General features: G+C 41.0%; 1 protein-coding gene across 14 annotated transcripts in view; it reads left to right on the top strand.

Moving 5' to 3' along the window:
- The window catches only part of CACNA1C (calcium voltage-gated channel subunit alpha1 C), a 435,290-nt gene that overhangs the window by 282,287 nt on the left and 127,208 nt on the right, over window positions 1-25,795 (top strand). For 13 of the 14 annotated variants that reach the window (XM_033514754.1, XM_033514753.1, XM_033514748.1 and 10 more), the window contains exons 8-9: window positions 12,389-12,492; window positions 18,879-19,051. In XM_033514754.1, coding sequence (XP_033370645.1) covers window positions 12,389-12,492; window positions 18,879-19,051 — 277 coding nt within the window. Of the gene's footprint in view, window positions 1-12,388; window positions 12,493-12,868; window positions 12,973-18,878; window positions 19,052-25,795 lie in introns of all 14 variants that reach the window. The other variant, XM_033514757.1, reaches the window with a different exon arrangement.

The raw sequence follows: 25,795 nt of genomic DNA, 5'->3' as shown, positions 1-25,795 counted from the left end.
GTTAATTGGTCCATGAATATTGGCTTTATTCATTGGTTTCAGAGGGATTTCTGCCTGGGCAGGATTTGAGGGCTCAGTGTGATGAGTGGTTGTGCCATCATAAGGGTGTTGTTTATCTGCACCCATGGCCCACTCTAGAACTGTCCCCTTGTAACTCCAGTCCTCTGAACTGCACCCAAACTGGAGACCTAAAAACAATATTGAGCACATCTTCCAGAAGATACAAAGAGGCCAGAAGTGCAAAATGAAGGGTTTAGAAGTCAGTCAGAGGAATTAGTCTTCCTCCTGGGAAGGAGTTGTGTGTTTTGGTGGATGAGAGGCTGGGCATTACCCAGCAATGTGCACTGGCAGCCTGGAGAGCTGGCCATGTCCTGGGCTGTATCCAAAGCACTGGGGAAAGGAAGGAGGGGGTTCTGTCCCTCTGCTCAGCTCTGCTGAGACCCCACCTGAGCGCTGCAGCCAGCCCTGGGGGCCCCACACAGGCAGGACGTGCAGCTCTTGGGGTGAGGAGGGCTGTGAAGATGATCAGAGGGCTGGAGGAGCTCTCCTGAGAGGAAAATCTGTAATTCTGTGAAGGGCTGAGAGAGCTGAGGTTGTTCAGTCTGGAGAAAAGGAGAGCTCCAGGGAGATCTCCCAGTAGCTAAAGGGAGCCTGCAGGGGAGCTGGAGAGGCACCCTTTACAAGGGCATGTAGCAATAGGACAATTAAAACAGAAAATGGGCAGGTTTAAGGAATAGACCTGTTTAAGATCAGATATAAGGAAGAAAATATTTACACTGAGGGTGGAGAAACTCTGGCACAGGTTGCTCAGAGAGGTGGTGGATCCCCCATCCCTGGAAACATTCAATGTCAGGTTGGACAGGGCTGTGAGCAACCTGATGTCATGGAAGTTGTCCCTTCTCATTGCAGGAGGCTGGACAAGATGGCCTTTAAATGTCCTTTCAAACCCAAATTTTTCTACGAATATTCACCACCATTGACTTTTAAAGCATATCTGGAAGGAATCTGTCAGGATGTGGTGCTGCTTACAAGACTCAAGAAAAGGAGAAGGGGCAGTCTTGCCTGTCAGTAATGGAGCTGCAGCTCATTCAGGTTCTTTGACAGTAATTTCTCCAGCAAACCTCTAGAGCTTTTACAACCAAGTGCCTATCAGGCAATATTATTTATATCAGATGGTATTTATTATCTGTGTGCTAGGAGTTCTAGATATTGTATGTTTTATTTGAGATTTTTGGGTGTTTTTCACAACTGGAAGCTGGATTAATTACCTAAAATGTAGAATTTTCCTAGGATTCCTAGACTGTGAAGTGGATATGGAGAAATCTGGGATATACTGATCAAGTGCAAAAAAATAACTGACAGTCTTGCTTTCACTTATTAAAGAAGGTAGTGATTATCTGCATCTTACAGTGCTGTTTTTCATAATCTTTATTTTTAAGGACTTAATTGACTATGGAAATCAATGAATAGTGTGTGCTTGTATATTCCTGTGCATGCAGCAATCAGTACTGTTCTGATGTAGTTGTGGAAGAATTTGCTATCAGTCTACACTGAGATAAATAGAAGCAGTTAGAATACAGCAATACAGTAATACAGGCAGAAAATCCTTTCTGGATAATCAGCCATGCAAATGTAAACATAAAATAAAAAGACACGGGAAGGGATAGCCCAGAATTCTAAGATGAAATTAAATTTTTAGATTTAGAAACCCACCGTGGTAGAGGATATTTTTATGCTTGAATTGAGCAGTTTATTCTTTTGGAGTGAATTTCCAAAGACTTTAAAGGGCTTTTACAGAACTGAGTAGCAGTAAGAGATGGAACTGCTGCAGTGGCTGTAATGAAAGAACTGGGGCTAAATAGCCTTTGGAGTCTTGGATGACTTTTACAAAGCCCAACCTTTTGCTTTCAAAGGGAAATTTAAAAAATGTTGTATGCTCTCATGTGGGAATAAGGCAACTCACATAAAGCTCTGTGACTTTTACCTCTGGAGCTCTGAATTCAAATCATGATTAAGTCACACGGGTCCAAACAATTTTTGGAGGTCACTCCATGGCATTTCTGCAAATTGGAAATTCACTCAACAAGCCCCCATGTAATCAGCCATGTGAGAGAAAGGAGAGCCCCTCCACAGGTGCCTGGCTTTGGCAGAGCACAGATCCATGCCATGAACCTCCTGTGAGCAGATCCACTGCTCAGGAACCACCAAGAGCAGAGTTGTGAGCAGTGATACCAGCACTGATGTCAGCTGCTGAGTACAGGAGAGGGAGGGAAAATGATCTGGCAGTCATGTCTGTAGCAGCAAGCAGAAGGGATCAAGAGGGAGGGCTTGGCAGGGCAGACTGCAGGATGTGCTTGTGGAAAGTCCTGCAGACCTGCTCAAGATGTGTATAAGAGACAGACAGGAGAGGGACCAAGAGGGAGGGCTTGGCAGGGCAGACTGCAGGATGTGCTTGTGGAAAGTCCTGCAGACCTGCTCAGTCTGGGCTTCACGTCTTTAGGAGCCCTGCCTGTTCTGTCCCCACTGGTCTGCATGACCCAGACAGCTTCAGAGCAGACAGAGTGACCTGAGCCACCACCCAAAAAAAAAAAAAGCCACTAACTTCTGAGGGAATGGTTCTGGGGAATTTTTTACATCCTCAGAGTGCAGCAGTTTCAGCACGTCCCAGAATGTGAGTTGCTTTATCACTTGGCAGTAATTGAATTTCAATATTTCACTTTTGGTTAACATGTTCCATGTTAAACTGGATTGAGATACATTTAATTTTTTTTTTTTTCCCTCTTTTTACATATCAAGCCTGGAGAAAATGAGTGAGGTGGCAAAGCAAGAGTTTTATTAGAATTTTTCTTTGATGTAAGGATTTTTTTGCTGTGTAAGTGGTGTTTTTAGTGGGAGTTCAGAATCCCTGTATTGCCAAACATGCTGCACCCTCCGGTTTTCACAGAAAAACAGAGAAGTCACTTAAGAAAGCTCAAAATTACAGGTGGGATGTGAGGTAGCTTCCTGATTATTTTTGTTTCCCCTCCCCTAGCTGACTGGAGGAATTTCCCAGGGAATAGTTGTACTAACAAAATTTAATATGCTGAGATTCTGTCAGCAAATCCACTCTTCAGATAGCTGATTTACCATGATGATCCATGTTCCTTTGAAACACTACTACTGCTAATAAGAGCTGCAACTTTGTGAAAACAAAAGCCAGTAACACTGCAGGGATTTTTTTTAAGCAAAGGGAGAGCCTAATGTTTTTTTCCTCTGTTGTGCAAAGTGTGAAGTTTGGCCTTTGCCATCTGCTGAAGCTGCACAGTAAACTTGTGTGAAGTTCATTTGAAATCACAGATTTAAGCAGGACACTGCCAAACACATTCAGTGTTTCCCGTCTAGCAGGGTGTTAATTCCAGGTTGGTGGTCAGACTTGATCTTTAGAGGCCTTTTCCAGCCTTAATAATTCTGTGATTCCTCACCTCTCCAGCAAGCACAAACTGCTGTGCTGGAGAAGTGTGGGATCAGGAAGCATTTTCCTGCAGAGGAAAACAGCTCAGCTCAGCCATTGTGTGCCACAAACACTTTGACCTGCTGGTATTTGAATGCAAGCTGTAATTCTCTTCCTTACCCTCAGACAGGGACCTTGTATTTTCCATAATGGCTCAGTCTGGTAAAGAACATCAGACTGTAAAAAACAATGTGCACCCAAGCTGAAAGCAGATGAAATATGAATGTGGAACTTTACTAACGAGTGAAATAATGTTGTGGAGTTCAGTGCTTATGTACTAAGAGCTGAAAAACACAGTGGAAGGACTCAGTGGCAGCACACAGTCTGTATCAGTCATCTGGGATTAGATAGTTGAAAGTCTGGTCTTTTTCTATGTTTCTCTGATTTTATACAGTCTTTCCCAGGTGATAAAATGTGTGTGTCCTTGAAAAGGGGCCTGTATTTAACGAGTGATGAAAATGTGCTGCTATAAAAAATGTGTGGCAAACTCTACTGGTAGCAATTCACTTCCCTCAAACTGTATGCCACTAAAGCAAATATGGCTTGCTCCATGTGACAGCAGAATGGCATTCCTGTATAACTTTAGAGAAGCTCATGTGAGGTATTTTGCATGTTTGCACTTTGCTGACAAGCAGTGCCCTGGCTCTGAGGCTGAGCTGGTCTCAGCTCCCACCTCACTCCTGAGCAGGTAGCAGCAACCTGGAGCCTCCTGCAGGACTGCAGCCTTTGCACAGCCTCCCCAGGCAGCTCAAGCCAGCCAAGGTATACCTCCTGCAGGGTTTTGTTCTCTCCTGGCTCTGGAGATGGAGCCTTCCATCACCTCTCAGCTTTTCTGGTGCTGTGTGGGTGAGCTCGGTCACCTCTGGAGGCTGCTCCCCCCTGTCAGGGAGATCAGGCATGTAGCTATGAACTACAGCTGTACCAAAATCCATTCATAAACCACAAATTGTGCTTCACCTGGATCAGGGCAGATCTACTTGGATGAGGACATTTACAGCACATTCAACATCTTTGAAGATCTTCAATCTTTGTTAGGAGAGCTGAAGAAGAAACCTCTGCAGATTCCACGTTCTCAGATCTGTCTGCCACCTTCCCCTTCTCTGGATTCATCTTCCATTGCTTCAGTTTCTTTGATTCTTTCTCAAGGGTTCTCTGTTGCAAATTAATCTTGATGTTTCTGTTGTCCTCATCAAGGCAGTCCTTTCTCAGTTAATGGCTCCATTTAGCTCCTGCAGAGAGAGTTCTGTACAAATTGCCAATGTTTCTGCCTCAGAGTGGAATTTTAATTTGCTCTTTCCATCACTACAGAGTATACAGAACGATTGGGGAACCAAGTTTCACATAGGAAACCTCTTATTTTTCCAACTGCCAGCATATGATGAACCTTGCCTACATTATTAATTTTTATCCTACAGTGACTCTAGAGCAGAATAACCAGTCTGGAGCATTCTCTGACCAGGTTTATGATCCCTCTGCCCTTGTCTTCACCCAGCTCTGCCTTGCCTTTTCCATGAAGACATTGAAAAAAAAATTATAGATGTTTATATGTACCCAGAGAATGCACACATAGAATGTGTAAAATTCCATAGGTTTTTTTTAATTCTATCATTTAAATTCTATAATTCTAATATTTAATATACTCATATATCTTAATTATATATATTAATATAATTCTATAATTTAAAAATTATTCCATATTTTTAAGTAGAGCCTTAAAAATAAGAGCTTGGAGAAAACAACTGAGCTTAAATTTTCCTTTTTCCTTCAGTGTCTCAAATTAAAACAAAAGTGATTGTCAAAGCAGGACCAGCTGATGAAGGGCTGCTTGTTCCTTTGACTGTCACCTGCTCAGACTGAAGTTGGGTTGAACTCACTGGTGCATCCATCCAATAGCACCAGCTACAAAATGTGAACAATTTAGGAGCAGTTTGAAGGAGTGGCTCTGGCTTAGAATCCCTCTAAGATTATCAGGGTGTTGATGCTTAGCAAGAAATTCTACCCATAATAAGAGCAAAGACATCTGGAGGCTTTTGCCTGTTTTAAACCATTGCTCCTAAGTCAATAAAAGTAAGTCTAGTTTATTTTAGTTTTTACATTTTTGTTTATTACAAAGGTTGGACTTTTTGTCATTTTTTTTTACCCCATCCCTCTCTCTTGAGTCAGCTCTGAGACCTTAAATTCCCACTCCTTTCCACCTGTCCTAAAGACTCAGAACATCTGAAAGACTATCCAGGTCAACAAGATGATAACACTATTAATACTGGAATTAATAGATCGAAATGCTTAAATGTTTATAGTCATTTTTTATTAACTATGTGCATTAGGCTTCAATTTTTTTCCTGAGGCATTTTTGAAGATAAACTCCTAATCATACATTCCTCCCAGTCCTGTGCCCCAGCCTATTCAAGCAAAGCACTTATGCAGATCAGCTCATTTCCACTGGTAACAATAATATTGACCATTGGCCTCGGTGGAATTATTCATTTATGTGCCTTAAATTATGCACGTACATGATTGCTGGATTAAAAACCAACCAAGCAAAGGCAATTAATTAGATTTTAAATAATGGAGGATCTGCAAGGTGGAATCTGCATCCTTAGTGTAATAATGCACTAAACCCACATTTTAGGATATTTGCTGGGTAATAGGAAATATGATCCTTTCCTTGCTCCTGTTCTGAGTGGTGAAGTCAGATGAATATAGGTTGTGAATACAGACTTTTTTGAAGTGTATGTGGAGAGCAACCAGGAATTTATCAAGTAAAAATATGCTTTTTTTCATGTCTTTATTGACACAATACACAGCAACCTCTAAACCATTCAGGCTCCAAACAAACCAGCAGATTCAGGAGACAAAGGATTTCAGTGCTAAAGAAACAACCTCACAGTTTGCCCCACAGGTTGGAAAAAGTGTTTATTGAGCCTATCATAGAAATAAAGTCAATTTTAGTACTCAACTAATTTTTCTGACTCAACCTTTAATTCTGTGTCATCTCATTGTTATCTTTCTGGGGCTACTTTTAAGCATTTACAGTTTTGTAAATTTAGAAGCTGTGAATAATAATAAACAATTTCCTTGTTAAAAGCAGCGAGGTTTACAATACATTTAAAATTGCATGGTTAATGTAACTATCACAAGCATAAGAAAGCTCCAGTACAACATAAGCAGAGTACAGTTTAGAGATCAGATAAAAACAAAATGTACAGGATTCATGACAGGAGTTAAACCTTCTCGTCACACATCCTTTGATAACTACCAAAAGCTTTCAAGGTAAAGACTCAAAGTACTGCAGAGCCAAGGGTTCTTAAGCCCAAAGCTGGCCTGCAGTTGAGAAGGTAACCAGAAGATATTGTTTTGTTGAGCAAAATACCTTTTTTTTTTTTTTTTCCATTGGCAGAGCAGCCTCAAAAATCCTGCTGCCACCAATTACAGCTGTTGGATGTTCTTAGGAGCTGCCAACAATATAATTTTTTTTCATTTGGGATGAATATTTTGTTCTTCATCTGTTTCTGCTAATGCAATATATCTAGCATGAGGAAAGGTAGATCTTTCAGAGTTTTGTTTCTTCACTGGGCAGATGTATACAGACACTTCATAGGAAATTCACCCTACCTTAATTACTTCTGAAGGATCACATGGATTTATGACATCTTCTTTGTTCCCTGACTGTATTGAGTGCAAATTTCAAAGGTAGTGAAGTTTCAGAAACAAAGAAAAGCTCTAATGACCATGAAGGCAGAATGAATATACAATGGAAGCCAAAGAAAATAGTGTAGGGTAGGAGTATTCTATTTCCTAGGTCACATAACCCATCTGAGATGTAGGGTTTACCTCCTACCTATGAGATGGATATTTTTTTCCTTAATATTGTCAACTTAATTATAGCTGTGAAGAGTAAAACTCCATCTTTTGTTTATTATAATTGAAGTTGTACCCAAGTTCTGACTGAAAAGTATAGCAGAGAATATTTTTCCCTCACAGTGCAAGAGTGCAACATCCTATTAAAAAAATAAACAAAAGCAGAGTTTAATGTTTTAATTCCATGAGGTTATATGTGAATGAAATATATTCACCCAAATATTCATGGGAAGAGAAGGAAAGAGGAGGTAGAAAAACAAAATTTATGTTTTAAGTGAAACCTCTTTGATCAGTGATGAATATCCCAATTTCTCATCAATACCTGCATAGCTCTTTATGTATTCCCTGAGATCTGCCTGCCAGTAGCCTACCATGAAATCTTTGATCTGAGCTGTCTTCTACACATCCCAAAAGTTGGGAAGATGGTTAAATACTGTTCCTGAAAAAATGGTTTTCAAAGTAAAGGCTTCAAGTTGGAGGATATAATTAATGACAGTTAAGGGTTATTTCTTATTTCTGTTGTTTCCTGCTCCCAATACTCTCCAATTTTAGGTTGTCACAAGAAAGGCTTGGTTTCAGCTAGAGATCTTCCTACTGGCCATAACTATTAGTTTTGGCTAGGTTGTTCTCTGAGGCAGTAAATTCCACAGATAGGTTACAGAAAATACCATTTCTATGCAAAATTTCCAAATTTGCTGCCCTTTCCTTTTAGAAATTATGTTGTTCCTCTCAATGAACATTACTCTGAGAAAGGTTATACATTTCCTTATAGAATAATACACTTCATTATGGAATACTTGTAGTACTAGCATTTTAAAAAAATGTTATCACGACATTCTATAATCATTAGAAATCAATTAACAATTTATTCAAGGAACAGAAGCCTAGCCCAGGTGCCCCAACTTACTTTCCATTAAGCTGCAGCTCTCCAGCACTGTGCACAGAGCAAGAAATTTCAAATAAAAAATTTCATTTTTTTATTCAGCTTGCTGTTTTCCAGTGACTGATTTCCAGCTGCCCTTTTCTGATGGATTAAACTTTTCCTGTCACCCTCTTTTTGAAAGACACTCACCACAAAGCGTCAGGGTGTGAGTGTGTGCATTGAAAAGTCAGCAGAATCCAGTGAATTGTGCCTTCCCCTCCCATTTAGTGACTGAGAGCCTGTGCTTGGTGATGCTCAACCACTTTGGTAATGGTTTATATGCCCCCAACATTGTCTCTGAGCTGTGGTGCCTGTGTAAGGAGTGAGACACTTGCAAAAGTGCCAGATTATCCCTGGGAAAGAAGAGAAATGACTAAACAACCAACACATGAATGTCACCTGTGGCCTTGCCAATGTGACTTCACCTGTGTCTTCTGGAGAACCAGAAAACAAAGGCACAAAGGTCCAGCAAGAAAGGCTTTTATTCCTTGGTCCCTGCTGAAACTGCTGATAGCAACTGAGATCAGCAGAACACAGAATTAAAAACCCTGCTGTTATTTCTGGGTGTGATTACCTGTGCCATTGAGAGAAAAGCCTTTGGTGAAATGCTGTAGGCATGATAGCAATTAAGGGTGCTTGGCAAAGACAGAGCTCTTCCAACAGACCCCATACATGCTGAAATGACCTCTTTTTGTCATGGAACTGAGTGGTTTCTCTGACAGCACCCAGTGAGGCCAGGTAGTACCCCACTTTGCAGAGTGGAAAGCTGAAGGATAATGAGCCAAATGATGTCCCCACAGTGCCAGAGAGGGTATGTAGGAAATAATAATGAGAAGGAATCCTTATCTCCAAGATCTCTGAGAGATGATGCATGAATGCTCTGAAATGTGCCAGCTTCCTCACTGAGAGTAGTGACAGCTGAGTGTTGAGATGTGAGCAGTGAAAGGTCGGGCAGTTTGACTCAGAAAGCAGAATTATTTCCATAAATGACAATCTGCACATTCCCACTGATCCTGAGCTTCCAGCTGACGTAACAACTGTTCCATACATGCTTAAGTTGGCATCAGGTTGTAATCACCTGGACTGAAAGTTATAATTCGGGCCTGCACTGGTTGATATGATAGTCTTTGCTCAGAACTGTGAATTTAGAAGATGATCTACCTTTTCTGCTGGGATTCCAGTGAGCACTCAGGGAGAAGTGTTGCACTCAGGCGCAGAAAACTGAGCTGTGTACCAGGAGTTCATCCCAGAGAAGTAACTGAGCCAGTTCCTCTTCACTGGGAGCAACAGTACAAAATATATTTTGTATCTATTTTCTGCATTTTCTGCACTCAGGAAGGTGCAAATGGCCACATTCCTGGCCTTGCTGTTTTGAGTAAGTCTATTCCTATTCTTTTCCCTCCAGCTTTTACCAAACAACCTATAGAAATAGGTTTTTCAGGAGTTTTGGAGTTGCAGTTGTTTTTCAGGAGAAAGCAGTAAGCTCACAGTGAACTGTTTTTCTTTATTGCAGGATGGTCTTAACATAATTTAACAAACACTTAAGATTATATGATCATAAAACATACATTCCTGTCACCTGTAGGTCAGTCCCACAGGAATAATCTCACCTGCTACTAAAGAAAAAAAAGATATGAGAGCACCAAACACAGGGAAGTCCAGCAACAAAGACAGACTCAGCCATCTGCCAAATACTGACAGTTTCTCTCTGCTTGAGAAGTTCTTGCTATTCCTGCCCCTCAGCTTCTCTGTTATGTATATAACTGTGCAATAAAAAGGAAATGAAAGGCTGACCTCTGAAATTTTCAGTCTGAGAAGTCCCCAAATGCTGTGCTGTACCAGAATGCAGCTCTGTTTTACAGGACTAATTTGTGCTGATGCTAGCTGCTACAATTGTTATGCAATTGTGCAGGCATTGGGAATATCAGAGTACACTATATTCTAGTTATACACTTTACCAGGACATGCTGGATGCTTTTTGCCATCTGGAAATTTCTTCATGCCAGGGAATGTTTGTCCTTCTCCTGACATGCCCTTGACCTCTGTACCTGGCATTTGCTCCTAAGGATTTTCTGGTACCACAGCTTTGAGAAGTTCTACTTTTCCAGCTGACAAGAAAAAATATCCCAAACTCATGATAGATAACTACCATGCAGCTGAAGCTCTTTTATCACCATCTATCATAATTAAAGGGATGTCAATTCATCACTGTGCCCACAGTGGTAAATTCTTATGGTAGTTTTTCAAAGTCACCAATACTCATTGTTTGTGCAGGCTGCTTTATATAGATATTGGTGTTCTTTGTAGGAGAGAGAGGACGTTAAATCTCATTTCTTTACTTAATTCCTACTTGGGCATTTACATTTTGCCTTCCTGGTTTCCCAGCTGGGATCTCAGGTGAATTTTTGCTTCCATCTTTATACTCGATGATGCTTTGTTCTCATTAAAGCCCTGATGTGCAGTAGACACCAGGGCTGTTACTTTTGGGTCACATGGGATGAAATGTATCTTGCAAGCATAAAGAATAATTAGAATGATTTATAAACTAGCTGAAAAATTCTGCTAAACTATAAAAAAAGGGAAGAACTTTATTATGCTTAGGGAATGTTAGCAGCTCAGGTACTCTTCTGCCCACCACCATTTGTCCTGTGGGGAAGGAGCTGATGATCTGCTTTCACAGAGGCAGATTTTGAGCTTATTTTTTAATGAGTCTACCTCAGTTCAGTCACAGCTGAAGGAGCCCTGAGATGGAGTTCTGGATCGGTCCATTGACTGTGGACCATTGCCAGACAAGAACTTTAGTGACTCTACTTTGGAAGAAAAATGGATGATGGACTTCCATCCACAAAGAACTGATTATATTAGTGTTACTCTCCTGCCTTGCCTTTACTGAAGGTCTGAAATTCGTTTTCTGACTTGTTGTGAATCTTGAGTGAAGGTACCTCCCCTGAAGAGTGTCTCATTGCCCGTGTATGGAAGGATATTTCTTCTGTGATTCCAACAAATGTGTAAGTTGCAAAGGAAAGAGCATTTTCCTGGAAAGAGAAGACAAAATTTTCAAAAGAGTGGACAACAAAGGAATGTAGACTCCTTTATACCTTTTGGTACTTGCAATTTATGTCCACAAATCAATTTAGTGGTCCTGAAAATGTTAACCACCATCTGTTTCATTAATGATGCTACATCTGGATCCAAAGATAAATGTTTAGGAAGAGTAAAGAAGAGACTCTGATATTTTTGATACCATTATGAAAGTGAGATTTTATTAAGGTATCCAGCAACTTTCCAAAATTTTGAACTTTGAAAGAGCCTTCCAGATGAAATAGAGTTTATGTACTAGATGCTTTTAGAATATATACAAGATCATCTTATGGGCCAGAACTGGACCTCATTTAATACAGATTCTGGTGCTAAGATAAATCTTCCTGCTTCACATGCAGATGCTTGTAGTAGTGTGAAATCCATGTCATTCTGTTTAGAGTCTCAGATTCCCTTAGTATTCAGTTGTGTAGGAATTGTGTTTTGGTGAGTGAATCATCCTTCAGGACGAGAGAAGAAAATTTGTGAGGAAGATTTAGAAAACACTTGACCAGGTCAGATCATGGTGGGCCTAGAAAAAACCTTCCTCAAAAGAACAAAGTGAGCTTACCCCTCACTGTGGTAAACTGTGAAGAGTCCTAGAGCACAAAAAGTCCTCTCTGAAGTGCCTGTGGGACCTGGGAAGTAAATGTGATCTGACACTGTGGTAATGCCTACCAGAAACCAGGGATATCTGCCTGGCAGCAGAGGGTCATATGTGTGAGCAGGCGAGTTTAGAATTCATGGGGTCACTTACAACAGCCTTTGTGGTGCTGTAAGTAAGTTCCAGAAAGCAAGTCCTCAGTTTTGAGCACCCAAGGAAGTGCCAGTAGGGCACATCATCATATCTTAGGCTGTATCAGTCTCTGACTGTGAGGAAATACACCAAAAAACAATCAGAGGAGTGGTCACACAGAAACACTCGGTATGATTATGTGTAAACCAACCACAGGCTCTGTTTACAAACCTTTCCATCTGTTCCTTTGCCTAATCATTTCTGCTTTCCCTCTCTGTCTTCTAACTTTCCTTCATCTTTCCAGATGCAGGACGCTATGGGCTATGAGTTACCATGGGTGTATTTTGTCAGTCTGGTCATCTTTGGATCCTTTTTCGTTCTAAATCTGGTTCTTGGTGTGTTGAGCGGGTAAGCTGACAGTTTTGGTGTCCTTTTTCCAATGCTACAGGGCAAGACTCCATAATAAGGGTTCTTCCCTGTCACCAGGATACTTTCAGAGGGATTAAAAATCTGAATCCAAGGAAGCTTCACAACAGCTCTGAAATGCTTTGACAAAATGTTCAAATATTGCAAATAACAATGCAGGTAACACAAGCGGTGTTATTCCCTGACAGAGAAATTCAACCTCAGGGCCTTCAAAATTATTTATGTCAACCTGTCACAAATTTCCAGAAAACTGGCTATTGAAGAATATTACTGCTGGTGACTTGGGATCTCTTTGGCTGGAGCCTTGCAGTGCTCAGAATCTGAGCTTGTCTCACTAATTATCATTCCACTCTTCCAGGTCAATGATGCCATAGGAAGGGACTGGCCCTGGATCTATTTTGTTACACTAATCATCATAGGGTCATTTTTTGTACTTAACTTGGTTCTCGGTGTACTTAGCGGGTAAGCAGTACCAGGAAAATGTTTTATTATTGTTTATTTTTAAAAAATTTGTATTTCTATTCCTACTCTCTGGTTACCAAAACAACAGTCAGTGGTGGGTTGATCTCAAGAGCCTTAAGAGCAGGCTTTTGCTGTGCCAATAGCAAAATACAGCAGTCCCAGTACCACAGAAGGAGCCTTTGGACTAAATCAAAGGACTGTAAGACAATTATTTTTGTCTGTAACACATTCCTCTAGCTGTGCCTTGTGGGCAAAGCAGTCCCTGCACCATAGAAGGGGATTATAGTAAAATTTCTGGAAGAGTCAGTAGGACTGAAGGAGGAACGAGAGCATGAGACAAATCCCTTCTCATCTGTAGGATGAGATTCCTGCCAGATTATGTCTTCTCACAGGAGAAATTTTCCCATTGTTTAGTATATCTAAAGCACAGCCTACCAGGAGCCTGTTCTCCCTGGAGAGAGTCCTGGGCACGTTTCTTCTTCAGCAAGCCCATCCTCTCTACTGTACAAATCTGGCATGATGCAGGGAGAAAAGATCATTTCCCTCTGACCTTTTCCAAGGGTGAACACAGAGGCAGAAGAAGTCCTTTTAGTGTTTAAACATCCAGACATTTAGCTGTATTTTGGTTCTGCAGTATAACCCTCACTGCAAAACATCATTTTAGTAGCTTTGATTAAAAACAATGGATATTGTCCCCAGCAGTTAAAAACTTCACTGCCCCTGGGGAGCCACATAATTAAAGGAATCAAGCCAGCAAACATTCCTTGCAAGATTTAAAAAAAATTAAAATCTTCTAGAATTAGGCTTCTAGTTCCAAATTTGGGCATGACTGGGGGCTACAGCCATTCTGTGTACATGGATAAATATGGTATGAGGACTTTATACATCCTCGTTTTGTTTCTACCATCCTGCCCCCCTTGATGAGCTCTAAATGAGTTTGATTGGGGCCTGGACCTGTTTCCTGAGTAGGCAGCCCTGAATTCCTTTGTCTTTTGGTCAAAAGAGAGGGAAAATGATCTCTGAGCAGAAGAGGGGACTCCATGCCTCATAGAAATGATGTCCTCAGTACTTGGGCCAACAAGATAGGAAGGGAAGCTGTGGGACCAGGGAAAAAGATCCACCTTTGGCCATCTGGCAAAGAGACAGGTAATAAAAGGTCTGCAGGAGGTATTATTTCTACTTCATGACTCCATTGAAGGAGACAAGCCACTGTGACAGCTGCTGCAAGGAGAAGGGTTTCCATGCAGTAATGGAAGCGTGGAGAAAATCCCCAGTAAAGAAGTGTTGGGCAATAGTCTGAGTTTGCATATCTGGAGAGTGATGCTCTGGTACAGGTTTGAGACACACACTCCTCATTCCTGCAGGTGGAGGCTCTGCCCAGCAGGTAAGGGTGTCAGCACTAGTTGGGGATGATGATCAGCTGGCAGGGAAAGGGATTTGTTCTGTCAGAGTTATGCCCAAGGACCATATAGAAATGTTGTTAAAGATTTCATGGTATCTGGATAAAAAGTGCCTGTGAGCCCAGCCATGAGGAGTGCACAGTATTGAAGCTCTGCTGTTTCAATTTGCCTGCACTTGGTTTTGTACCACTGCATAATTAACAATTGAATTCCCTCTCTCCTTCATTTTCAACTCAAGAAAATGTTTTGGGGCCTAAATCTTCCACCTCCTGCCATACTGCAGCTAGACCACCAGAGTTAGTGGTGGGAGATGGAAACACTCTGTAGAGGGAACTGAAATTAAAGATGAAGTTCACCTTGTTTAAGCTGTGAGTCACTCTTCCTGGCTGTCTTCACTGTGTTATGACAGCTGCACTGTTTCTGCAAAAATGTCCCCAACTGGAGAAAAGTAAAAAGAAACTTAAGAATTTGCATCCATGAAAAAACACAGAAATTATGGGAGAAATGTTCCAAATTTTCTTTGGTCTAAATAAGCAGTTCTTAAACAATTAACTTTCTAAAGCAGTTCCAAATTCTGCTGACTTACAAAGTGTCTTCACTTTGCAGATTCAGCTTTTTTTTTTTTTTGGAGACTTGCTATTGCTATTAGTCTGATCTGTGCTGATGATCCACCTGTCTGTTCTAGATACAGAGCAGCATTCCTGGTTAGCTTTGAACATCCATTCTGGGCATCTCTGGCTTTTTTCCCATTTATCTATTTCAGGAGATTCAGCAGGCATGTTGTGTAGGCTTCACAAATGACAGATTAGCCTTGGGGGGGATTTAATCACTTCTGAATACATAAGTGTAATTAATTGTACTCACAAAGACACCTTGATTGCACCTGCAAAATGAAATGCTGAATTCTGCTCCACGGAAAGAGCTCTTTTGTAATTTGTTTTTCCTCAGGTATGTCATCCATTCATGGTCCTGGTGAATTTGCTAATCACATGCTAGGCTAAATAGCATGTCAGAGTATTTATATGTAGCTGTAATCTCTTCCTGACTTGGCTGAGTCCATGTACTCCAAAATAATAATCCATGTGCTCCAAAGGGATATCCACTCAGCAGATCACACAGCAGACCTCCCCAAACCCAGGCAAAACTGCTCCACATCGGTGGTCTGAGCAGCAATAAGAAGTCACTTGAGATCAGAGATGTTCACATCTGTGTTACCTGTTCCAGTTAATTAATCCTCATTAAAAAAAAAGACAGAGTGGGTTCAACCTTCAGACATGTACACCTAAAATTATAGAGTCACATTTCCTTTACATTTCCATCCAAATCCCAGGACACAGGCCAAACAAGCAGCTGCCTGATGGAGGGCAGAAGAACTGATGTTTTTTCTGCTTTGAGAGGATCCTGCAAAACACAGTTGGCTGTTTTTGATGCTTTTACTGCCAAGAAGGAGTTCAGAGTGAACAGGAGGCTGGCTATGCTTGTAGCTCCTCCTTGAGCAGTTTTTGTGACCTTTCAGGTATTTTTCCTATTCTGCCCCCCCTTCCAGCCCTTCCCATTCCTTGGTGTACCTCTCTGGGTGGATGAGATTCAGAGCCTTGTGCTCCACTTTGAGTAGTAAGCAAGTTTTGAACCATTAGAATTCTGCTGTTTTGCTCACTTTCCATCTCACCTCTAAATGTGAGAAACCGTATCAACAGGAAAAACCCAAATTCCATCATTGGGATGGGAAAGAGACATTTTCTTCTGAAACAGCACATGGTGCAGAGCTGGGTGTTTATGATCTAGACCCACTCTGACCTCACACAGAGAAAACATCTCTCCACAATGCTCTGCTCTTTGGCATTCCCATCAGCAGACATCTCTAGAATTTTCTGGGAGAAGTAAACCAAAGTGAAACAAACCGAATTGTGGTAAAAACAATCCGATTCACTCACTCTTATCCCACAAAACATAGTTGTGTTTTGGCTTCACTGAAGAGAGATTGCTTGCTGGTTTTTCAAGCCCTTGTTGACCTGCCATGACAGCGCAGCCGTTTTCGGGCAGACAGCCTCAAGACTCAACGTGCCACTTCCAAAAGCTTTTTTTTGGTCCTTGCCCTCCCTGCTGGAGCTGCAAACAGTGACCATTTATTGCCAGCTGTGCTGGAGGCAGCAGTGAGGTGTGAACCTGCTGCAATACGCCCCGTGCCGAGGCCACCAGCTCCCTTCCCATGGGGTGGGAAGTGACCACCGATAGCAACTCTTGATTGTGAACGACATTTGCCCGAGCACACTCTGCCCTTCCACGTGGGAGCTGCTTTGAATTCAGCAGCAGCTTCCTGAGCCACCTCCTCTCAACTGGTTTAATGTTAGTAGAGCATTGAAATTAAGACATTTCAAACCAGTTGTCTTCTTTGGAGAGTCATCCGAGATGTGGAGTGTTGTGTGTTGTATGAAGGGAAGAGACATGGAATTGCAGGTTATTTACACAAGGCAGTCACAATATTTTGCATTGTGCTAGAAAACTCTAGGTTCAGCCCAATTCAGAATTGGACCCATTTGTTTTAGATTCTAAAATAATACTTCACCAGTTAAAAATTGAAATATTGGAATTTGATTTAACAAACGGGCTTAATAATATGTAGATTCATTCAGTGATTATTTTTTTGAGAGTTAATTCATTAATTTGGATACAGCACTGTAGCAGGCCCAGGGGAAATCTGTTACTGAAGCAGAAAATATAACCACCATTGATGGATTTTTTCCTAACAATGTTTGTACAGTTTTTATTATTATTGTTTGGGTTATTTGGTTTTTTTACATTGTAAATAGTAAAATATCACTCCCAGTATAAGAAAAATCAATTTTTCATTTTTTTTTCATGCCTTGAGGCTGAGTTTAGACCCAGAGCTGACTGTGAACTAACTTCAGTCCAGAAAATCCAGTGCTTCTCTTCCTCACTTCCACCTTCATTATCACACTCCCTTGGGAGGACCTGAACCCTCAGCAGCGTGACAGGGGTGCAGATGACACTGACATACAGCGTCATATTTTGGCTAGAAATTAAGAGATCGTCCTGCTTTCATCCTGCTGCAGTGCTGGTTTCATGCACAGCTCATAATTCTGAAAGCCTCATCCAAAATCTGTGGAGTCCCTGGAAGTCTTTCAGCAGGAAAGACCTGGGAAGTCTGGTTTTGGACCAGACAGGAGGAAAGAACCTCACCATCACTGTTCAAAACCCACCTCCATCTCAGCCACTCAAAAAATTGGCATTTTGGCTAGGATTTTCATTATCCTAATATTATACCACTAAAATCAGTGGTAGATCTATCCATTTTTGCAGGAACAAACCTAAGACAAATGCCAAGTGGAGCAGCATTTTGTTATATCCATTAATTTTTGACAATCTTCAGCAACAGTAATGGATAATGCACTGGGGAGAATGGCTCCACCTCTCTTTTCTGCAAAGAGTGGCCTGTGTTATCTGCTGTGTCTTGTGTAGTGATCTGCTTCAGCAGATATCACTTGATGCTTAAGTACTCTTGGTCTAGCAATTTTCACAATCATTAAGCTTCCTTTTTAAAATACAGGCGTTAAAACCTGGTTTAGAACCACCTGAGTCTCTAAATAAGGGAGGTCAGCATTTCTTGGAAAAAAATATTGTTGTATAGGTGTCTCTGAAAGAGGAGAGGAAACAGCACCACAGCCAAAAAGAAAGCAAAGCCAAGAAGCCAGGATTTTAACTAAGCAACAGGAAATTCTTGTTCTTATGCCCTAAGTCTATATTCCCAACAGCATTCTTTAATAAAACTATCATCAAATGTTTTACCCTGTTAATTTATCGCGTTTGCCCACCCTATGTGGGATCTGAAAAACATATTTCATATCAGATAACAGCCTCAAATGCTGAAAGTCTTCAGTAAAACTTTGAGGTCTGAGTTTTTAACTACATTTTCCAGTACTGTGGGTGAAGTGGTCCATAATTAAATGTGTACAGGATTGTGAGTACCATTAATTACACTTAAATTAGCCCAATTTAGTTGTGATTACAATATAAAAAAAAGACTGAAACCTGGCTAGAAATTAGAGTTACCATCTCACTCTCCAGATGTCAGATTATTGTCAAACAGTTCTGCATTAACCATTATTCATACAGACATTTGTAGATAACTGTTGGAGAATATCAAGTGCTTACAGAATGTTAGAAAATGTCTGGTATCATACATAAAATTGTACACAAATGTTACATGTGTGTTTTATTTGAATTGTCAGTCAGAGGCTGAGAAGGAAAGAAAAAGGTATCAGTCTTTTCCTAATTATTGATGGAAATGTGGACACTCCAGCTGTTTTACATGTGTGTGTGCAGCAAGGATGCTCCATACATGTCTTTGTCTTGAGAGAATAGAGACAGCTGGGTGTGCCACACAGACTGATGAGACTTTCTAGTGGAAATCAATCTAACCCATTGTTTTTCTTCCATCTCTTCCTCCTTTCCACCCATGTCCTGTCCCTCCCTCCCTCTTGCTAGGGAGTTTTCCAAAGAAAGAGAAAAGGCTAAAGCTCGAGGGGATTTCCAGAAGCTACGGGAAAAGCAACAGCTAGAGGAGGATCTGAAGGGATACTTAGATTGGATAACTCAAGCAGAAGATATTGATCCAGAAAATGAAGATGAAGGCATGGATGAGGAGAAGCCTCGAAACAGTAAGCAACTTTCTGCTCTCACTTTCCTTTTCCCTCTCTCCTCCTCTGTCTTTCTCTGTGCTTTCAGCAATAAAACCTGTGCCCATCTGCTGTAGTGCTGAGGAGGCTTCTAAGGAAGAGCAAGTTCTTCCTGAGACATGCACTATGCTTATACATGATTCCAATTTAATGCTTGTAGGAAACCAAGGGGAGCAGAAAATACAATACAATAACTGATATTCTGCAGATCAGCGTTTAGTCTGTGATATGGGCATTAGGTACTGATATTAAACTGATAAAAGGTCAATACTTGCTGGTAAAGCCCACTACTGAGAAAAGTTTTTAAATACAATTCTATTCATGTGTTTAATTGTAGCTCAGTGTTGCAGGCTCTTTGCACATGGCTGGTTCCTTTGAAAGCAAAGGTTTCTTTGGGAAAGCAGTGCTGGAGTGTGGGAGGAGGGCCAAATCAGCCCTGTTGTACCTTAAGAGGGCCATCTGTAGCTCCACTGAAACCAGTGGATGTGTGTTTGCTTTTGCCAGGCTGGATTAAGCTCTCAGACATTTCTTCTGAGGGTGTTATTTCTTACTCTTCGTTTTTGGAGTTGACAAGCTGTTTGTACAAAGTGAAAACTCACCAACAATCTCCTATTAGAAATCCTCAGGAAGGAGGGGCATGAATAAAGCAGTGCTTCCCAACATTTCCTTACCTCCACTGAATCTTCTGCCACCTTCTCCTGTACCACCACGGGCTGTGCAACACTTCAGGGACACTTAGAAATTATCACTGCTGGTTGCTCACTTGGGAAATATCAGACTTGGAACCTTTACACAGCCAATGGACAGTGGCTCAGCTCTTGGCTCTCATCCTGGGAATGTGCATTTTCTTTGTCTGACTTTGGAAGAGGAGACACAAAACATGTCCCTAGATGTCACCTTTCTTACCAAATAATCAAAATCTATGGGATGATCCCATCACAAACATATATTCCAGCAGCAATAGCAAGATTTGACACAGGAAAGTTGTGCCTTTCTTTTTTCAGCAAGATTTTTTATAGATGTTCATGACCTTTAGGAAAATAATAACCAAAATTGCTGCCAAAACAATGAAGTTCTTTCAGAAAAAAAATTGGATCATTAATATCAGGTTATACCCACAATGCTTAGGTATCTGGACTTGAAGGAATCACTGTGGTGACTCACTCAGACTTTTCCCAGATCAGGTTATTTTGATTTTTGTACCGGTGTTTTCATTGTTCATATAGTTTACTTCCACAATTTAACTTCAGCAACCATTCAGAAATTAATTTGTTAATCATTATTAGCCAAAATCTGCTGCTCTGTGGCATACAATACACGAATAAATCAATGAGGATTCACTGCATGCACTGTTGAGTGTGGCCAATCCATATTTGAGCTAACAAGCTCCTTTCATGGGTGATGATTTTAAGAACTAAAAGCATCTCCAGCTTGCTTTCAGTTCTTCCTGGTCAAGTTGATAAGGTGAGTTTTGTAAGACATGGTTTATCAAAATTAGTCCTCTCACATCTGGCTCAGAAAAACTGAGAAGTGCTGGTTTCAGCTTAAGATCATACCACAGAAAAGGTACCTTGAGTAAGTGACAGGGCATTTTGTTTAGAGTGAGGTTTATTTCTGGTGTGTTATCTCCTGGGTTGAATGTTTTGGCATTCGTGCCAGCAGTCAATCACCAGTGGGGTTAAACTGAAGGAGAAAGATGGTATTATTTCTCTTCCAAAAGCCATCTACAAAATAGGTAAAGGAGAGATGGAATTGTAAATTCCCTCATGAATTCCTTTGGCTTGAGTGTTCCCAAGGCTTTTGAATCCCACCTACTCCCAGTCCAAGCTCACATCACCCAGACCCCAGTGTCTTCCTTGTTGTGTTTAGCTCAGTTGCCTCCTGTGCACCTTCAGTGTCTTTTATTCACATTCCCATCACAGCTCATCACTCTTTGTTTCTAGCACAGCATCCTGAACTCCAGGGCTGGCTGTTACAGCCCTTTCAAGCACACTTTGCTCAGTGACTAATTAACGCTGACTTTTAAGGCATCAGCCCTGAGAATTTCAAGTGACAGATCACTGAAGCACACAGGGAAGTTCAGACCTCCTTTAGCTGCTGTGTTAGCTCAGTAAACTGCAGGTGTGGCCTTTGCATCAGTGGAGTTGTGCTGATGCCCAGAGGACCTGTGCTCCTGCCTGACCTCTGACAGTGATTCACACCGATGCTTTAAAGAAGTCACACCAGTTTTGGCTTCTTTGGTTTTCCCTTGGAGGTTGTTTGGGGGCTTGATGTCTGGTCTTTTAGGTTTTTTTTTTAATAAAGAGTATCAGAATAGTTCAGAAGTTCAAATAAAAAAAATACTTATTAATCTAGAGACTCAGCTAATGTAAGTTCTGAGACTCAGCAGTTTACACCATCTGGGCTCTGACCCAGGTAGTCTACCTAAACTGAATCATCCCAAACACAAAGAACATATGTTTCCAGTCTCTTCTCTGTCCTTGGGACAGAGCTACAGAGGCAGATTTTGCTGTCTTTTGACTTTGTAGAGAGTGCTGCCCACTTGTCAGCATGGGCACTGCCTCCTTTAAAACAGAGGACACAAGGTGGAAGGGAAGAAAAACTTAACCTGCATCCCCTTTTTGGTTTGACTGCCTGTGGCAGTCCTTGGGGCATCAGTGGTCATATTTTGCATCTGCTGCTGCTTTCCTGAGGCTCCCAAACCTTGTCCAGAGCCCCAGTGGGTGTTTGCAGCCCTTAATGAAGTTATCAAGTCCAAGGATACAGCAGAGAGGACCTCAGTGAAGGAAAGGGTAAAAAAAGGGAGATGAATGCAACCAGAGTTGGACAACCTGTTCAGTCTTTAGCTCTTCCTTCCGTAGCAGAGGTCTTGGCATCTTTCTGAGGGAGCTCATCACCACTTGTGGCTCACGTGAGCTGAGAGACATTCCCAGAGCAGGCTGAGTTAATTCCCTGCCTTTTGAGGAAGTACCACATTCAAGGCAGCTTTTCCACGTTGTTTGCAAACACGGGTTTGCCATTGTGACAGATGTGAGGTGGGAAATGTGGAAAGGCTTCTGGGGGCTGTTTGTGTTGATGGTTTTGTTCTGTGCTCTTTCCCTGACGTGCCTTCCACACGGGAAGAAAGCATTAATTTGACAGAGGGGAGAAACACGTCATGTCACAGAACAGCTACTGAATTCAAAATTACATGATAGCAAAGAAAACCCTCCCTCCTGTTGCCACAGTTACTGGGAATCTGCACTTTTGTTTTCCCTTCCTGAGAGAGTGGTCTGGAATGCATTTCTTGCTGTGGGCAGAAGCAGGAAACCTCAATCCAACCCAGATTCTCCTCCTATTGAAATTAATTGGCAAAATTCCCACAGACTGCAGTGGGGTCAGAAATAATCTGTGAATGGGCAAGGCGAAGTAATTTGATGTTTCTGAGTGCTCAGATTTTGTCCTCCCTCTGTTTCCTTCTATTTCACTTCTATTTGGTGCTATTCTATTTAGCTCTATTTGCTAAATACAATAGAATTTGTAGAATTTCTATTCTACATGTGCAGTGAGAGTGTGACCTCACTAATGTCAACAGAGTCCCTAAAAGTAAAAAATCCCACTGCTTTGTAAAGTCATTCCATGACTCAAGACAATTAATTCCTCTTGTCAAGTGGTATCCAACACAATACTGAAAATTCAAGAACTGATTCGCAAGTATCTTACCCTATTAAAATTAAAAATCTAATCATTCTTCAAGGCCCTATTGTAACGGAACTGATGGCTGTAGATAATAAAGTTTTCTTGTAGAACAGCAGAAGAAAAAACCCAGTACAAATCAATGTGTTGCCTATCAAAATCACATAGTATTTCAGATGATACATTAAATAATGAAAGCTGTGTGCCTGCACATACAGATTTATGCCTCTGTAGAAGTGGGAATAGTGCACAATTGAGGACAAAAAGTACAGACATACAGGCAGGTTTTAAAATACATATTAAAAAATTAAGAAGTTTAAAAAGAAATAGTCTTCAGTCTTCACCTTCAGAGCATTGCTGCAGTGCCTTAGTGACCATTGGAAATGTTCATTAACATCTGACTTCACTGCCTCTAAGGAACCAATGACAACCTAAATTTTTGGTGGACTACAGGTTTTGTCTCACCCTCTCAACCACTGTTATTTTTGGACATCACCATAACTAGGAAGTAGACTGCATTTACTCACAGGTTTATGAGAGTGTTCCCTGGGGAAAAAAAAAATATTTTGAGACAAGGAAGAAGTTTCCAGCAGAAAAAGCAAAATTTGAGAAGAAATTATGGTACATCTTAGACCATTACAGCTTTTGGAAAACCTGTGTCTTCCATGGAAACACTTTGTGCTTCTGCACATCAGGTCATAAATGAGAGCAGGAGAGATGGTAGTTTCAATAGGGAGGAGTTTTAGAGCTCTAGAAATAGAAGCCTCAGTAATTTCAACCCAAACAGGGCCTTACTCCCAAGACCTCTAAGAGTAGTTTGACTCTATTATGTAACAGGGAAAAAAGCATGACCACCTGTCCCTCCAAGTCCAGGCATTTTAGGATTTATCTATCCAATTCCTGTTGACTTGACTTTTGCACAGTCAATTTATGCTCCAGGAGGAGACTGGGTTGATTTCAGTGAGGTTATGTTCAAAATTCCCACTACTGACTTGAATGAAAGCTGTCACTAAATTCCATGCAACCTTTTGGGAAAATCAGTGATGTGGAGCTGCTGGATAGGGAGGGCTTTGTGTGCAGATCTAATCATGATACCAAGATAAAAGGACACCAACTCCAAATTCTACATTTCTTCAATTTGTGCATTTAGTAATTCCATATGTCAGCCTGCTCAGTGGCCTCCAAATCAAGTATTTAGTGTACAGGCAAGCAATTGGCTTATTACTTTCAGCCTGAAATAAAATATCATGGTGCTCTGGGATAATATCTAAGGTAGGAAGGATTTTCAAAGACTGGGTTACAAGCTAAAATTCCAGGGGGGCCTAAAATACTCTTGGTCCTTCTTCTGCAATGGAATTTAACAGGCAAGTGCACAGCTGGGGAATTAACACAGAGGATGCAGAGGGGAAAATGAGAGAGTGGCTATTCAAAAAATATCTATTTTACATCCAGTCTTGACCCTCACTGCCTTAAAACCCCTGTCTTCTTACTGTATGAGCAAAAGGATGCTGTTCTGAGTTAATTTCTGTTTTGCAGAGAATACTTGAATTTGGCTGGCTATGGCAAATTAGTTCATCCTGTGTTATTCTAGTTCCATGCACAGAATCTGTCCTGATGTATTTTACATACACATGGAAAGACTTGGACAACCACCCCTCGACAGGCAGATACAGATATTGTCAAAAAGCAATTAAAAAAAAAATTACACAGGGGCTTGCATGGAATTTAAGATCATCTAAACAAAAGCTCTAAGAGGCACAGGCTGGAAAATGAAACCTTTGTCAATTTAATTCCTCCAGTACCAGTTGGTGGCTTGAGAAAGGCATCACAGAGCATAGTTGCATTTTGCTTTTCATATTTAAATACACAGAAATCAATGCCAGTCTTGTAAAATGATTTATTATATGTCAACACCTCATCTAAAGAGGAAGCAAGCACAATCTCTTCTACTTTTATCATTGTCCACTGATGTGGAAAATAATCATCTGGTAACCAAGAAGAGATTAGCTGCAGTGCCAACAGTTTGTAGGCATTCCACAAATGCACCTGATAGGTACTTCACAGGTTTGGAAACTTGGATAGATCTCTTTCACCTGAAGACAGGGGGACAAAAGAAGTGCTTTTTGGGTGCACACTGTGCCAGCAGTTTGTTCTAGGGGGAAAAGAGATCCATGTATTAATGTGCAGAGGTTCCAACACATGGTTTGCTTGGCCAGGAGTGACAGCAGCTCCCAGCTGTGTGCTGTGCCCAGTAGAAAATAGTCCCAGTGGTATTTTCCTACCTTGTCACCTTTTGGAGCAGCTCATACTCTGCTCTTAATATAAATACCAGAGTTTGAGGACACCTAATAAAAGGCCTTTGTAAATGATAAGTCAGCTTTGTTTTCGTTGAGTGGTTCTTCACAGAGAAGCTCAGGTTGCAAAACACAGCACGGGTTTGTGCTACAGATGTCGAGCTTGAGTCTATAATTAGGATGCTGCCTAGAAAAAGCTTCTAGGACATTAATTCTCACATCAGGCTGAATCACTCCTACGGTCCTTAGGCAAAAATTGTCCTGAAATTCCTGGAGATTTTGCCTGGATAAGGACTTGGGCTCCAGCCGGTTCCATCCAAGGTCAATAACAAACCATGCTAATGTCAGCACTGGAAAAGGTTGCCCAGTGTGAGGTCTTGGAGCACAGAGGCTTCTCAGTGCTCACACATGACTTCAATATTGTGTATCCTCCAAAGGGAGAGCGTGAGGCATCTGGGCTCTGAAATCTCTTACAGCACCGAGTGGTTCACTGGGTACTGCTTGCCCATAAACCCACTGGGTAAAATGCAGCTGTGTCTGACATGGATTCAACCCACTGCCATTACAAGCATGTGGTTTCCATAACTATAATAAATATATATATATAATAAACAATTAGAATAATAAGAAATAAAATTAAATAAATATATTACATGATATATAATTATTCTAGATCATATATATTCTATATTCTGCATTCTATATTATATATTATCTATTATATATTTTATATATTATCTATTATCTATTTTCTATT

Source organism: Parus major, chromosome 1A (genome assembly GCF_001522545.3).
Source record: "Parus major isolate Abel chromosome 1A, Parus_major1.1, whole genome shotgun sequence".
Classification (NCBI taxonomy): domain Eukaryota; kingdom Metazoa; phylum Chordata; class Aves; order Passeriformes; family Paridae; genus Parus; species Parus major.
This window is presented reverse-complemented; position numbering and strand designations above follow the sequence as displayed.